The sequence below is a fragment of the Sciurus vulgaris genome (assembly GCF_902686455.1).
Source record: "Sciurus vulgaris genome assembly, chromosome: 10".
In the NCBI taxonomy this organism is placed as follows: Eukaryota; Metazoa; Chordata; class Mammalia; order Rodentia; family Sciuridae; genus Sciurus; species Sciurus vulgaris.
In genome coordinates this window covers 75,004,364-75,020,736 of record NC_136470.1, presented here as the reverse complement: position 1 = coordinate 75,020,736, position 16,373 = coordinate 75,004,364, and the positions used below count along the sequence as shown (strand labels likewise).

General features: G+C 43.3%; 1 protein-coding gene across 1 annotated transcript in view; it reads left to right on the top strand.

Moving 5' to 3' along the window:
• SLC12A8 (solute carrier family 12 member 8) overlaps nt 1–16,373 on the top strand; it is a 157,014-nt gene that overhangs the window by 104,333 nt on the left and 36,308 nt on the right. Inside the window, exons 8-9 of the mRNA XM_079156219.1 lie at nt 10,368–10,455; nt 12,222–12,309. Coding sequence (XP_079012345.1) covers nt 10,368–10,455; nt 12,222–12,309 — 176 coding nt within the window. The remainder of the gene's footprint in view (nt 1–10,367; nt 10,456–12,221; nt 12,310–16,373) is intronic.

Here is a 16,373-nt window from a genome sequence, read left to right as displayed (position 1 = left end):
CCCAAATGCAAATATGGTAGGCAGGATGAATTATTTGTACCACTTGTTTCCCCTGGCAGATGTTTGGTTGAGCTATGAAAAGCATGGATGATTGGCAGTTTCCATGGTGATAGATTTGCCTAGGATTAGCTGTGAGTGAGTCATGGCTGGGGCTCCCTCCAACGCCATCCTCTTCTGGAACAAGAGAACCTCCAGGCTTTGGAGAGGAGAGAGGGGTTTTGAAGAACAAACACTTCTGCCCCCGCCACCCCTGGACATATGACTTAAGTTACTTCAGGCATTTTATCCCAAAGGCAGGCGACTTCCAAGGAGCAGCTGAAGATTGGGTGTTGGTGGCACCTCTGGGTTGACGCAGCACATCCTCCTGTCCTCACTGCACTGCACTCTGCCACACCCTGTGGTGGCTTCAGGGGTGGGGGTGGGACTTTGGCCTCGACTGCATTTGCTTTGTTTCTCAAAGCCCTCTCCTCTAAGCTACGCCACCAAACTTTCCCTGGAAAACAGACGTCTCTCCTGACAGGATTTTCACAAACACACCCTGACAAATGCAGCCACTCCAGGGATCCAGGACCAGTCCATGAAGGAACTAGGAAATGGAAATTCACTGAGAAAAATACCAGTTGTGTGAAGTCACATAACCCTTGTCCCCAAATCCCAAACTCTTACTGGAAGGGATAAGAGCGTCTTTGGCCACAGGCAGCACATGGGCCTGTGGTTGACCACACCCAACAAAAAAAACGTGGTGGGAAACCAACGGCTTTTACCCGAGTGTCCATAGCCACCTTCCTTGTCAAGAGCCTTGTGATTTCTGTGATGCCCTTTGACCTTTTAAGCCTGGTTCCCCTCCTACTCACATGTACAACCTGGGAAGCCTGCCAGGCACCTCAGATTGCTGTCTGCAGCATCCTCAACCCAGATTGCCCCCTGTTCTGGGTCAGGTGCCCTGAGTCCACTCCCCTCCCTCTCCTGGCCATAGTGCTGACCCCTCTCTACTCCCCAACTCCTCTCCTCCCACGCCATCCCCTAGGCTTCTCACAAGTTGTATGTCTTGTGGGTGAGAGGACAAGAATCTGTGGAACCAGAATGGGGACCCCTGGTTTAAGGAATAGAGCGGACCAAGAAAGGATGACCTGAAAATGGGGCAGACTTCACCTCATCCTAATGGATTTGTAACCTGGAACAGGAGAAAAGAAGGAAGCTTTGTAATTGTCATATATGCTTGTTTTTGTAATTTTATTTATAGAATTAATTTATAATTTTAATTATTCTAAATATCTATAATAATAATTATTATTATTGTAGCCTATTGTGTCAGGCACTGTGATGAACGCTTTATGTAGATTTTCACTTAAACTTCACCACATCCTCAGTGGTTCAGAGACAGATGTGTTGTCTTAGTCCATTTTCTGTTGCTATCACAAAATACCTAAGACCAGGTAATTTATAAAGAATAGAAATTTATTTGATTCACAACTCTAGAGACTGGGAAGTCTAAGAGCATGGTACCAGCATCTGCTCTGCACTTGGTGAGGACCTTCCTGCTGTGTTATAACATGGTGGAAGGCATTCTATAGCAAGACAGAGCAGCATGCTAGCTGTCTCTTTTCCTCCTCCTCTTCCTCCTTTTCTTCATGTGTGTGTGTGTGTGTGCGTGTGTGTGTGTTTTGTTTGGAGTAATAGGAATTAAATCCAGAAACTCATTCATGCAAGGCAAGTGCTCTACTACTGAGCAACCTCCCCAGTCCATTTTTTAAAATTTTATCTTGACAGGGTCTCATTAAGTTGTTGAGGCTGCCCTCAAACTTTTGATCTTCCTGCCTCAACTTCCTGCACATCACGACCACGACACCTAGCATTTGTGAAACTTTTAAAAAATGTAATCTTTGTAAGACATCTGGACACTCGGGTGTCTGTTCTGTTCTATGCACCAAGTCTAAATCTAGTTCTAATGTTATTGGTGATATTTTTAAATTGCACCAGGATCTGAAAGAAAGCAAAGCATCTCTGAAACACTTAACAAGGATAGGCAAGCACACGCTAAATCAAAATAATTTTTCTAGATCTAGCTCGTAAGACATTAATAAACTAGAGAACATCTGCCCAAGAATCGTGTAGTGGTACAAGGGTAACATCTGGAAGTGACAGCTGCCAGGCACAAGCCCACTGACCACGTGTGCACTGTGCCAGCAGAAACGGTCACCCTCCTTGGTCCCCCAGGACACACCCAGAAAACTTCCCTCTGGAGTCTGAGCTGCCTCCATCTCCTTGTCTCTGGGCCTCTGTGCCTGTGATTCTCATTATCTGCTTTCTGGCCTCTGCTTTGTCTCAACAGCCACTTTGTGGTCATATCTGGGTCGGCTCATTCCTGGGTACGTGTCAGTCCTCTCTCCTCCCCCTGACCAGGATCCGAGCTAGTATTCTGCGTGGGCCAGCCAAGAGGGCCTGTGGGAAGGATGTGAGGGAGGAGGAAAGGGTGTTTGTTATGGATGCAGAAACTGTTTAGAAGCAGGAAGCAATTAGGGGTGAGTCAGTCACTTTCCTTGGTAGAAGTATATATATATATAACCCGGCCAGGTGGTGCACTCCTATAATCCCAGCTTCTAGGGAGGCTGAGGCAGGAGGATTGTAAGTTCAAGGCCAGCCTGGGTGATGCAGCAAAAGCCTGTCTCAAAATAAAAAATAAAAAGGACTGTGATGTCAGAAGCAGAGCACTTGCCTAGCATGCAGAATCACACTTTCACCTCTGGTACTCTAGAGAGCGGGGTGCCTGGCCTCCACCCCCACTCTGTGTCAGCATAAGCCCCTGAGTCCACTCCCTAGGATCTCAAAAAAAAAAAAAAAAGTGCCCACATTTATATTTATATATACATACATTTTCTTGAATTAACTTTCACAAATGATCTGAAGGAAAGTGTCCAAAATGACATGGCATGGCTGGGGATGTAGCTCGGTTGCAGAGTGTTCCTGGGTTCAAGCCGAGTATCACAAACAGATAAGCAAGCAAACAAAAAAACACCAAAAGGACATGACACACTCCAGGAGGTACTAAAACGGCAAGAAATACAGAGTGGCATGTAATTACACAGAGCTGAATGAAAGGGTGGAAAATTGCCAGGGTCTTGGGGGCACAATGAGTCCCTGGCAGGGGATGGGAGGCAATGTGGCTCTCTAGGTGAGACACAGCACGACAGAGTCAACCTGGGGACAGGTGGGGACCTTGCAGAGGGTCAGAATTTGGGTGGTCCAGGAAGGGGTGGTGTTAGTGGATGGTGCTGCAGCCTGGGAGTCTGATAAATGGTGATGCAGTCAAGGGTAACCTTGGACATCAGAGTTTTCTGGCAGCAAACTGAGGGGCTCCTGGCCTTGAACAGAGACTGGGTAATAGGACCTGGGACCGGAGTATGGTGAGAATAGGGCAGGCCCTGAGCCTAGCATTTCTGTTTTTTTTTTTTTAATCTAAACTCTCCCTATATGTGTGTGTGTGTGTGTGTGTGTGTGTGTGTGTGTGTGTGTGTATCAATCTATCTATCGATATATATCTCAGTACAGAGAAGCTATAATACAAAATAGTATTCTCATACCTGCCTCTTACTACCTGAAATATCTGTCCATAGGGGCAACCACATTTTTTAAAAAATATTTTTGTTCTAATTAGTTATACATGACAGTAGAATGCATTTTGACACATCATATGTAAGTGGAGTGTAGCTTCTCATACTTCTGGTTGTACATGATTTAGAGTTACACCTGTCATGTAATCGTATGTGCACATAGGGTCATCATTCACTCTACTGTCCTTCCTACCCCCATACCCCTTCCCCTCCCTTCACTCCCCTCTGTCTAATCCAAAGTACCTCCATTCTTCATTAGTCTGCCCCGCTTATTGTGAATTAGCATCCACATATCAGAGAAAACATTCAGCCTTTGGTTCTTTGGGATTGGCTTATTTCACTTAGCATGATATTCTCCAGCTCCATTCATTTCCTGGCAAATACCATAATTTCATTCTTCTTTAAGGCTGAGTAATATTCTATTGTGTTTGTATGTATATGTGTGTATGTGTGTGTGTGTGTGTGTGTATATATATATATTTATATTTATATCACAATTTCTTTATCCATTCATCTATTGAAGGGTCCTAGGTTGAGGGGCAACCACTTTTACTCATTTGCAGTACTTTAGGAGCTAACTATATAATACAGAACCATACCATTATACCTGTCACTTGATTAATCAAAGCCAGGCATTATATATTGACCTGTGCTAGGAAGTGTGGAGTTTAGCTTACTTACATGCCCCCCATTCACTCCCAATTTTTAACAGTTACTTTATTTTTTGATTGAACTCAGGGGCACTCAACCACTGAGCCACATCCCCAGCCCTATTTTGTATTTTATTCAGAGAAAAGGTCTCACTGAGTTGCTTAGTACCTCACTGTTGTTGAGGCCGGCTTTGAACTCGCAATCCTCTTGCCTCAGCCTCCCAAGCTGTTGGGATTACAAGCATGCACCACTGTGCGGGGCAACAGTTACTTTTTTGTTCTTAGTTATTTTGTTGATTACCTTGATAACTTTAAATAATATGTTTAAATCTCTGTTATTTTATTAATTCTAGGCTTCATTCTTCACTCCTTATTGTTAGTGTGGGAAGTTGAGATTCTGTGTTGTGTTTTAAGATTGATACATTAGAGTCATTTTTATTTTATGTGTAAAATATTTTTACATGGAGTGCTTTAGTTACTGTCCTCATTTTAAAAGAATCTGTATACTCTTTTTATATTTGAGCTTTTGGGGCAATATCAGGAAAACAATAGCAAGTTTGATTATTAGCAAGTGAGTGGACCAAATCCTATGAAAAATGTTATTTACAACTCTGAGTGAACCCACACAGTTATACACCCATTCTCCACCCTCCACCCATTCAACCTTTTTATCTTAAGGTTGTAAGTTAGCAGTATTTGGAACTATGAAATATTGGAAACTTCTTTGCTCTTCTTAGGAAACACTTAGAAACTCAAATTTATGATGATAAGACATATTACAAGTACACAGTTAAGTTTAAATTTATTGTAACAGGTGTATAAATATTTGTTAGTCCTTTCCTTGTCTACCAAACAAGTTTAATGGCTAGCCCAAGGTGTTGCTTGAAGCACCTTTCAGATTTTCTTCTTGGACTAATTAAATTTGTGACACTACAGCCATTAAATCTTTCTGAGAGAAGATCACGGGACATTATTTTCTCCCACATTACTCTGATGACGATTTTAGTGTGTTTTTTTTCCTTCCCTCTACTTCATTACCCTCTTTTCACTTCCTACTATCAGTTGACTATAGCCTGACTTTTACATTGTCAAGGTAGATAATGTTCAAATTCTGCTTTATAACTATTGTTATGTCCTCTGTGTTGTCTGTAGTTCAGTTTCTGAAGTTAAAACCAATTAATGTGTACTTTATGACCCCATAATGGTTGTTCACTGAAGAACTAAGTAAAGTAGTGGCCTAGAATTCCATTCCTCCCGGTGATTTTGATGTGGTCCTTGTTGCCATTTAAGGAGAATGTTCCCAATATCAAGGTCAAATGGATTAATTTTTCTTAGTTTTTATTAGTTATGATTATCTCACATTCGAGTTTGCTTCATATTTAGACCTTGACTTAACTTCCTTGTCACTTCTTTTCCTAGAGTTTCTTTTCTTTTTTTTCTTTCTTTCTTTTTTTTTTTTTTTTTTTGTTGAGGTACTAGAGATGAACCTAGGGGTGCTCTATTGCTGAACTGTATACCTAGTCCCTTCCCTTTATTTTTTTATTTTTTGGTATTGGGGATTGAACCCAGGGGTGCTGAGCCACATCCCCAGCCCTTTTAAATTTTTATTTAGGGACAGGGTTTCACTGAGTTGCTAAGTTGCTGAGGCTACCTTCGAATTCACAATCCTCCTGTGTCAGCCTCTGGAGCCGCTGGGATTACAGGTGCACACCATCACACCTGGCTTCTGCCTTTTATTATTTATTTATTTATTTTTTGCGGTGCTGGGAATTGAACCGAGGGCTTTGATACTTGCAAGACAAACACTCTACCAACTGAGCTATATCCCCAGCCCTTCCTTTTATTTTTGAGACAGTCTCACTAACTTTCCAAGACCAGCCTCAAACTTGTGATCCTTTTGTCTCAGACTCCTAAGTCCCTGGGATTCAGGTATGCCCCACAGCACCTAGATTCCTGGAGTTTCAATAACTTTTATTTTTTCTTGTTGCTAAAACAAGTAATCAGCATATACTTTAAGATCATTCAGTGTGTTAATCAGATTGCCTCTCTTTTTGAGTACATTTCCTGTCCAGAAGCATCCTTCTTGGGGTATCCATCGTTTTGCTTCAGTCCCTGCTTCTTTCTCTGCTGTCCAGCTGTTACTCTAGGGTTTCACTTCAGTACTGAGTTATCACCACTATTTTCTGAGGGTTTTTTCCCCCTCCCTCATGGTTTCTGTCTTTATTTTGCTGGAGTACCTACTTTTGTAGCTTCCTCAGAAAAAATATGGAGGAGATAAAGTTTCTGGACTCTTTATTTGCTTAACTTTACTTTCACTTAATTGGTAATCTGGCCAAAATTCAAGTTTAAGAAATTTTTTTGTGAGGATTTTTAAGTTGGTTCCCCTCTATTTTCCAGCATTCACTGTTGCTGATGAGAAGTCTGATGCCAGTGCAGTTTTTGATTTTATGTGTGTTAGATAGCCATCAGTCATGGTGACAAATACCTGACATAAACAAAAGGAGGAAGGTTTTATTTTGACTCGTGGCTTCAGAGGCTTTGGTCCTATGGTGAGGCAGCACATCACGGCAGGTAGTGTTTGGTGGAGCAAAGGTGCGTACATCTTGGCGGCAAGGAAATGAGAGGAGGGGTCTCCAAGGGCACACTCCCCAGTGACCTCACTTCCTGCTACTGAGCCCCACCAACCAAGGATACCACCCACACCTAAGAGTGGCATCAACTGGAGACCAAGCCTTTAACTCATGAGTGTTTGGAGAACATTTAAGATCTAAGTCATAACACTGTGCAAGTGTTCAGGTTTTATATTTTGCAGCATTTAGAATTTCTCTTGAAATTGCACAGTGATACATGTAGGTATAGATTTTTTTTAATTTTAGTTTTTTGTGTAGGGTACTTGGTGGGATATTTCAGTCTCAAGACTTGTATCTTTGGTTTAGGGAAATTTACCTCTGTTACCTACCTGATTATTTGCATTTGTTTTCTTCTCTTTTTCTGGATTTCATGTTAGTTGGCTGTTGTAACTCTAAGATATCTTTCTGATTTCACTCAGATGGTCTACCCATCTTTATATTCTAAATGTTTGGATATTTACTTAATTTTATCCTTCAGATCTATTACATTTTTAATATTTTTAATTTCTAAATGCTTTTTCTTGTGGTTTTTTTTTTTTTTTTTTTTCATATGGTATTTTTCTTCATAGCATCTTTTTTTAGTGTGGGGAGGCACTGGGGATTGAACCTAGCTAGGGGTGCTACATCCTAGCCCTTTTTATTATTATTATTATTTTTAAATTTTTTACAGACTGCATTTTGATTCATTGTACACAAATGGGGTACAACTTTTCCTTTCTATGGTTGTGCATGATGTAGATTCACACCATTCGTGTAATCGTACATGTACATAGGGTAATGATGTCTGTCTCATTCCACCATTTTTCATACCCCTGCCTCTCATTTCCCTCTATGTAATCTAAAGTTCCTCCATTCTACTCTCACCCCCACCCACATTATATATCATCATCCACTTATCAGGGAAAACATTCGGTCCTTGGTTTTTTGGGATTGGTTTATTTCACTTAGCATGATATTCTCCAATTCCATCCATTTATCTGCAAATGCCATAATATACTTCTTCTTTATGGCCTAGTCCTTTTTTAAAAAATATTTTTTTAGTTGTCGATGGACATTTATTTATTTATTTATATGTGGTGCTGAGGATTGAACCCAGGGTGTCACACATGCCAGGCAACCACTGTACCACTGAGCCACAACCCCGGCCCATCCCTAGCCCTTTTTATTTTTTTATTTTGAGGTAGGGTCTCACAAAGTCTCTGAGGCTGGCTTTCAACCTGTGATCCTCCTGCCTCAGCCCCCACCAGCTGCTGGGATTCCAGGCGTGTGCCACAGTGCCCAGCTTCCTCATTGTATCTTATTTTACAGGCAGGATATTCTTCTTGGATGTATGTGGAATTATTAATCAGTGTTTTCTTCAAAGTGCTCTCTGTATCCTGATTCATGTGTTTCTTCCAGTCAAGTTTTTTTTCTATTTATGCAGATATTTGTTTATTGGTTGCTGGTTTTCACCACACATCAGGCCATCCTTGGTAGCTGGCAAAGATTCCCCTGTCGTAGGGTGTTTAGGTGTGTTTCCCTGCTGAGCAGGGCCTCATCTGGGTGCAATATCCACCTAGCTGCCCTGGATTTCTTCCGGTGGACTATTGAGACCTCTAGAGAAGCCTTCCCTAGCGCTCTTTTCCTTCCCTTTCACTCATCATCTTCTGTGTCCCAGACATTTATGGGAGCCTTTCATCTACATAGTGTAAATGCCATTCTCTTTGCTTGTGGCTATTTATTCCTTGTCCCCCTTTACTATCTGTTTAATAGGATCTTGGGGGAGGGGAATGAATGGAAAGAAAATGAGCCTACCCGCCATTTTAAACAAAAGAACCTTTTAAACGTTATTTCCCCCACATTTCAAAAGGATCACTGGAAATTTAAGAAAAAATATAAACAATCCAATAATAAAAGCTGTCTTCTACCATCACCCAGAAATAACATCGTTGACATTAAAAAACATTCTAGCTCCTCTTTCCATGCTTCTCTCCGTTCCTTCCAACATCGGGACCCTGACACATGTTCTCTTTCTAATATGCCTCTTAAAACTAAACAATAGCTTTAAATATCTTTCCATGTCACAGCATATCCCTGACAATATTTCACCTCTGGTATTTATTGAAAGACAGACTGTCATTTATTTAGGCAATCCTTCATTTTTAGACATGAAGTTGTTTCTAATTTTCACTCCGAACACGTGTTTATAAACACTTTGTACTAAATCTTTACTCATATCCTTGACTATTTACTTTGGATAAAATCCTAGTGGTTACTGAACTGCTGGGTCAACGTATATGCAGGCCCAAGTCTTGTTCCAGCATTCAGGGTTCTCTTTGAAATAGCCCAACTGTGACTTACTGCCCCAAACTTTGACTTCCCTCTATTTCACTTGGATTCCATGAAATATTTCAGCAGAAACATTGAAAGCTTAATATTCAGAGTCTGACCATGACTGAATCCTCGTCTTGCCACTTAGTAAACGTGTGACCTAGTCTTTTTAATATCCTCTTCGAGGACTTTTTTATAAAATGAGGACATAATTCTTGACCTTTCTGAAGTGATTGTTTTGAGGCTTACACAAGAGAAAAATATATGTAAAGCACTTAGCATAGGCCCTCTCGGGCGGAAGTGTTCATAAATCTAGAATGGTAGTGTGGAGCCCATTTTGACCACTAAGTTCATTCAACCCCTCTTTTTAGGCCACACTGGAGGTGCACCCACCGCCCCTGTGAGGTTTCCTGGCCCACTGAATTGAGTTTCAGAGCTCTCGCGGGCTGGACCCTCATCCCATGTTCAGAACACACCATCTTGTTGCTTTCACATAGGTGGAGCGACAACATATCTCCTCACTGACTGAGCTGTTGGTCCCTCACCATGACGGATCAATTCATTTTCATTAGTGTTCTTGGGGTCGATAGGTGTTAAGGAAAAGGCAGCATCGGATAGGTTTTTGGAGTTTGTTTAGAGCCCTTTGGTAGCTCAGGAGCGTTGAACGTGGTCTGTGGTCCTGACTGTTGGAGGTATGTGACCCAAGGACACTTGAATCCCTAGTGTAATCAGTAGGCATCGAGGCAAGGAAATCTGCCCAGCAGAGGTCTGCCAGGTCTTTTGCTACTGCTTAGCCACTCCAGGGCATTGTTCCAGCTGGGAAGGCAGGGCTCAGCATGCAGTACAGGGACCTTTGTGTGACTTGCAAGGTACCTCCCTCACCCCCAATACTTTGTGCTGGGCGATAGGATGCCTTTGTAGCTAGAAGAGATTTCCTCCTGAGTCTCACTCAACCACAAAGGTCTCTTTCATGGCCATGCAGATGCCTCCCCAGTTGCCAGGGGAGATTGAGAAGAGGCCTATTTATGGAGCTGCAGATGGGAGGGCTTGATGTGGGATAGATTCCAGGACAGGACACTGGAGGAGAGGAAGAGCAGCCCTGGGGAAGGTGATTCGTGCAGTGCGCCACATCACCGTGGGGCCTACCCGGTCTGGGTGTCTTTCAGGAGTCATGGCCGGCTTCAACATGGGAGGCGACCTCAGGGATCCGGCTGCCAGCATCCCCCTGGGCTCCCTAGCAGCTGTTGGCATCTCGTAAGTTCCCCTCGTGGCAATCAGTCTAAGCTGGAGAGTGGGAGAGAAAACCCCAGGCAAAAGAGGGGATTGCCCCTTTTGTTCTGAGAGTGCCCCAACTGTGACCAATCTATTTCATATGCCGATCCTCCTTTTAATATGCGCTGGGCTGGAAAATTCACGTCTGGTGGGCTCAGACACTGCCCTTGCACATCCCCCTCGCCCCCTGGGAATGCTGGGAGGAGGAGTGTCATTAATGCAGATCACAGGCCAAAGTCTTTCATTCCTTTTTCCTCAGCCTCCCACCCTTGCCCCTGCCCCTTCCCTACCCTCATTTTGAACTTGGGGATTTTCTTTTAACCATTGAATTTCCAGACCATTGACAGGAACATACGCATGAAGAGCTTCACAATCAGACAGATTAGGGTTTGCATCCCAAGTTTGTGGCTGATTTGCTGTGTGACTTTTTCACTTAGCTCTCTGAGCTTCCATTTCCTTTTCTATAAGATGAGGATAATGATAAATGTGTGCCTCATGGACTGAGGAAGAGATGCACCATAGAGAAAGACACATAGTAGACACTCAGACCAGCTCTCCTTCCCCTCCACCTTCCCCAAGGCTGTCAGGCTTCTGGACTTTTAGTTTTCATTGTGCCACCCACACTAGCAGACTAGGTGACCTTAAGTCTGTTTCTGATCTTCTAGAATCTTCTTTTTCTCTCAGGACCAAGAAGCAAGCTTCACTGGGGAAGTGTAAGAAAGCAATGAGATCATAGACATGACCAGCCTGACTTGGAAATTGAAAATGCTTTTATTATTTTAACTATGATACTTAAAAATATTAATATATCTATTTCATAAGCACAGAATCTGCTCATATCTTATTGCAGTAGCACTGTTGCTACTAGTCAGGCCCTGGGCACAAGGTCATTTTGTGCAAAATAAGGCAACAACATTGGGAAGATAATACAGACAATGGGGAGACAGTTGAATGATGGGGAGAAAAGAAGAGAGTTCTACATAAGAACTCTTCCTTGGGACGGGATACAGCTCAGTCGGTAGAGTGCTTGCCTTGCATGCACAAGGCCCTGGGTTCTATCCCCAGCACCGCAAAAAAAAAAAAAAAAAAGAACTCTGCCTTGGTTTTGATCACAGATAGGAGGCTCAGGAGGGACATTTGACCTGTCCTCTCAGTGCCCAGATGGTGGTGGGGAGCCCTCAGGGATCATTGACCTATTCAGGGTTATAGGGCATCTTGGGGGGCAGGCTACACTCTGCCTTTTCACACTTGGCTTCCCAGCCTGTTATTTGTGATCCAAAGACCAGCAGGGCTCAGTGTCCTCTGCCTGGGAGGATAGGGTGTGGGGTCTTGGGTCAACCCTGACCTGAATCCAGGCAGCCTAGAGGCCAGCTGGGCCTCCTGCTCTTCACCCCCAACAGCCTTTGTGTTTTTCTTCTTTAATATTAGAAAGAAACAAAACATTGATAGCCTTTTTGTTTTTTGGTTTTTGTTTTTCTGTTTTGTTGTTGTTGTTGTTGTTGTTGTTGTTGTTGTTTGTTTTGTTTTTTGTTTTTTGGTAAGAAATGTGCTAGAGGAGAAACAGCATAAACAGACCCCACCCAGGCAAACTGGGTAGGCTTCATGGCTAGCTTCTCTTTAATTTTAAAGACAGATTCCCATAGGAAGCACAGGTTGAGCAGTTTGGCGGGGGTGAGGGCTGGGGGGTTTTGTTGGGATAGGGCTGGCAGGTCAGATGGCAGCTGTCCCTCTGCTCTCGGGTTTCACAGGTGGTTCCTGTACATCGTCTTCACCTTCCTGCTTGGCGCCATCTGCACCAGAGAGGCCCTTCGCTATAACTTCCTGATAGCCGAAAAGGTGGGTGGCTCTTACCCAAAGGCCTTGGTCTGTTGGGGTTATTTATTTGTTCCCATCAACAAATGGCTACCTCTCCCTTGCAATTCTAACTTGGGAATTCATGTAGTCTTGCACCTAGGCTGAAGGTTTGGGGAGTCAGAAATGATGGAGAAGGTGCAGGTTTTGCTTATGGATCCCACAAAACAGATCCTGGTACCCAGAGAAGGGGCACAAAGGCAGGTAACTGGATGATGGAGACATTTTTTCATGTTGAAAATCAGGACAGAAACAGAAGAATCTGCTTGCCCCATATCTCCAGCTCAGCCGACTACACAGAACTCTTTTTTGCCAAGAGCTTCACCTTTCAACACAAACAGAAAGCTGCTCACAAGCAGCAAAGTGGATGCTGAAGGACAGGGACAGAGCAGGGAGGTGGAGGAGAGGAGGAGCTCAGTGCTAGGGAGGCCTGACAGGGAAGTAGGGCAGGACCCTCACCCTTCTGACTTTCCCCAGAATCTCAGAAACTCTGGGTTGATTTGGCTGCAACATCTTTGTTTCTGGGGCATGCACTCTGCCAGGAGAAGATTAGCATATTCCTTGTGTTCCATAGCCTCCTTTGCATGCTGGAGGCCACGTGACATCAAGGACATTTATTTGGCATCATTAAAACCCACAAGAATAAGATCTCCAGACGTTTTCCTGAAAATTCCCCTAAAATTCCTCCCTTTCCTCAAGTTCCTGGAGAAAACATGGATCCTGAGATTCCCATCATTTTCTGAGAAGTGTTGTCAGGGAGTTTTTCTTATGGTTAACTCTTGAGTGTTGCCACTTCTATTTTAGGGGAGAGTACCTTCCTCTCTTGGTGTGCAGCTTTGCAAAGCAGCTGATCTTCACAGGAGGTCGGGAGACTATGGACTTACTTTGTAGAACTGCACTGAGGCTCAGTTCTCACCTTAGCACAGGTTTCTTTTTAGAGCATGTAGACACTGAAGTAAAGGTGATATTTGTTTTTAGAGATCTTGACCTTAGTATGAAAGCAGGTTTTGAAAGGGAAGTAGGTCAGGCAGTGGAAGAGCTGACACACACCTTGTAGCACCCAAGGCCTCAGGTCCCCAGCTTGCAAAGCTTGCTCTGGAGGAAAGAATCTGTGTCCATCAGATATATCGGATGCCCCTTTCATCTGAAGTTTCACCTCCAAAGGCCTTTTCTCCAGTGGTGAAATGAAAAGCTTAGCTGCATTAAGGAATTGAAGGGAGCAGCTGAAAGGAGAGGGATTGTTTGACCAGGGGGAACTGCTTGTTGTTCATCTGCAACTTGCCAGTGGCTGGCTACCCCTGCCTGCTTCTAAAGCTTGTTCCTCTTTAGTGGATTCCTTCACAGAGCTCATTTCAACCATTAGAGACTCTGATCTGGATAGAAAAAGATGATTTTCTCCTGGTTTGAGATTCCTTCCCCATCTTTGCAGGGAGAGCTCAGAATTGGTATGTGTGAGGGTAAGTAGCCTTGTATCCAAGGAAGGCCACAGAGCAATACAGCAAAAGCTTCTTCAGAGAAGGTAGAAATTCCACACCCGATAATAGACACTCAAACTGAAGGAACTTTCTTTGAAATGTCACCAGTCCCAGTGGTCGAGACAGGTAGGCACCCCTTAGCTGGTTGGCAGCACTGGCCACACAGGCCTCTGCCATAATCTGTGGGAGGTATTTCTTGAGCATACACTGGGGTGGATGGTGGAGATTTAGATCCTGGAGAGGAAGAAAGACCATTTCCTGGAATAGGTGACTGTAAAAACTGTGATGAAAAATAAGTGACTGTTCTTGGTTCTCAGTCACAAACAGGGATTGGTGCAGCAAGTGAGTGAACAGGGATGGAACCAACCCGGACAACTTCAAATAGCAACTTGCTGGTGTTCTGCTGCTGCACGTGGGGATTGCGCAGCATCTCCCCAAGCCATCTCTCCTTTCCTGCTCTCACCTCACTGGGTCTGACTCAGCTGCAGGTCCTACGTTCTGGCAGGAAGTTGGGCCACAGATGACTTTACTAACAGTCCCTGGAGGGCACAGCCTGCAGATGAGAAGGTGCAGCCTGCAGAGCCTGGGAGGTGCAGGGGCAGTTTCTTTACTTGACACAACCCGCTACCCTGTGCAGTTTTAATAACTGCTTGGCTCAGGTTCACATCTTAGCTATGGCCTTGGTTCTGAGCCAGCACATCCCTGAGTTTTCCTGGTCCCTGAAGAAGCATGATTGCTTCTGTCTGGTGCCCTGACTACCCTCTTCAGTCATGGACACCTGCCAGTCTCAACATTCTGTCCCTGTTGCTGGTTCACACGAGTCTCCTCAATGCATGTCTCTCTCTTTCTCTTGGGTGTTTTCTGCTGGAACAATTCTCTTCAATGACTGGAGGCTGCCTGGATTCCTTTCCACTTGCCTGCAGTTGGTCAGTCAATCTGTTTCTTTCTGGGTTTCCTGCACTTTCTCAGATCTATTTCTAATTATTTGGCTTCCCAGCCCATGGTTTCTCCAAGTCTTCTACTTTTTAATCCCCACCCCCAGAGGAACTCTTTCCCCACTTCTGAGTGTCAAGTCTCAGAAATGTTATGCTTTCTTGTGAACTTTAACTCCTCTCCACACTCCTTTTGGGGATACCTTTACAGATAGAGACATTTGTTTTAGGAAGAATCCCCTCCTCTCTCAATGAATTCACCATGTTTAATTGAATAGAAAAAGCTAAAATAGTCAATCCCAATATCATTCAGTGGCAGAGAAAGAAATTTTATAAAGAATAGTTTTAGAATTAAATAATTAATGTTTTTAAAAAACATATATATATATATGTATATTCCAGGAAATGGATGTTTATTACAAATTAAAAAGACTTAAGTACCTTAGGAACTGTGGGGCATGCTAACTAGCAGAGTAAGAGCAAACTAAGTAGGAATAATACCCTTAAAGTATCTTTGTGAAAAATTGGAAATCCCCAAGTGAATTCTGTTTTGGATTTGGCTGTCATGGGTTCACAGGTTCAGGAGGGTCCTTGAAAGCCCAAGCATGGGAAGGTGGGGCTGGGACAGAGTTGGTGGACAGTGAGTGGTCTGAGTCATCTGCTCTGTACCTGCCACCAGCCCAGCCCGACTGTCCTCTGCTCTCATCATGGACACAGTGCTGCGTCTCAGGAAGTAAAGCGGACTTTACCTCTTACTGGAAAAATGCTCTCAAGTGAGAGATAAAACTTGACTGAAAGTTGCAGTGTTGGTCAATCCATGGAGTAAGGAGAGAATTAGAAACTTGTGACTCTGTGAAAACATGATATGGGAGAAAGCCCAGGGACTATTGAAACGTTGCCTTATGAATACATATGGCCTTGTAAGGGTTTCAGGTTGTCACCCTCAGTATCAATAAGGGGCCACAGGAACTAGATGAGGCAGAACCAAGTCCCTTGCAAATGACTTTAAACCAAGAGGAGGGAGCAGCAGTGAATTGGTGGAATCCCTCAGTAGCTGAAACTCAGAATGAGAGCTGGAATAAAATACCAATGGCAGAAAGATATAATCAATTATTTTCATTAGTAGTTAACTGAAAAAAGAAATTAGTTCATACCCATATAACGTTTTGAAAAGATAGCTTTTTGTGATGATGCAAACAGGCACATGACACAGGAACATCATTTCTTTTAAAACTAATGACACAGATCTACTCAAATAAATTTTCACTTCTACCTCCACTAGCATGTTTAGCAAACTTTCAGTACAATACGAAGAGAAAATGACTAAGTTCAGCAAGGGCTGAGAGCAAAGCTGCATGACTTACCACTTTAATCTCTAATGCCTGGCCCCATGCCAGGACTACAACCATCCTCAAGAAATTCTTACTAAATGGATGGATGACAGAACAGCAGAGCTGGGAGAGAGATGGAATGGAGGGTTTTTACTTTTTTATAATTTCTTTACATGTGTGGACCAATATTTCACTTATTTTCAGGCAATAGACTGAATAATAGTTTTATATATAAAAGCAGTAAGTGAATAGGCTATCCTAAACACAACTGACAAACTGAACATTAAAAAGTCACTATATTTGGGTACTCT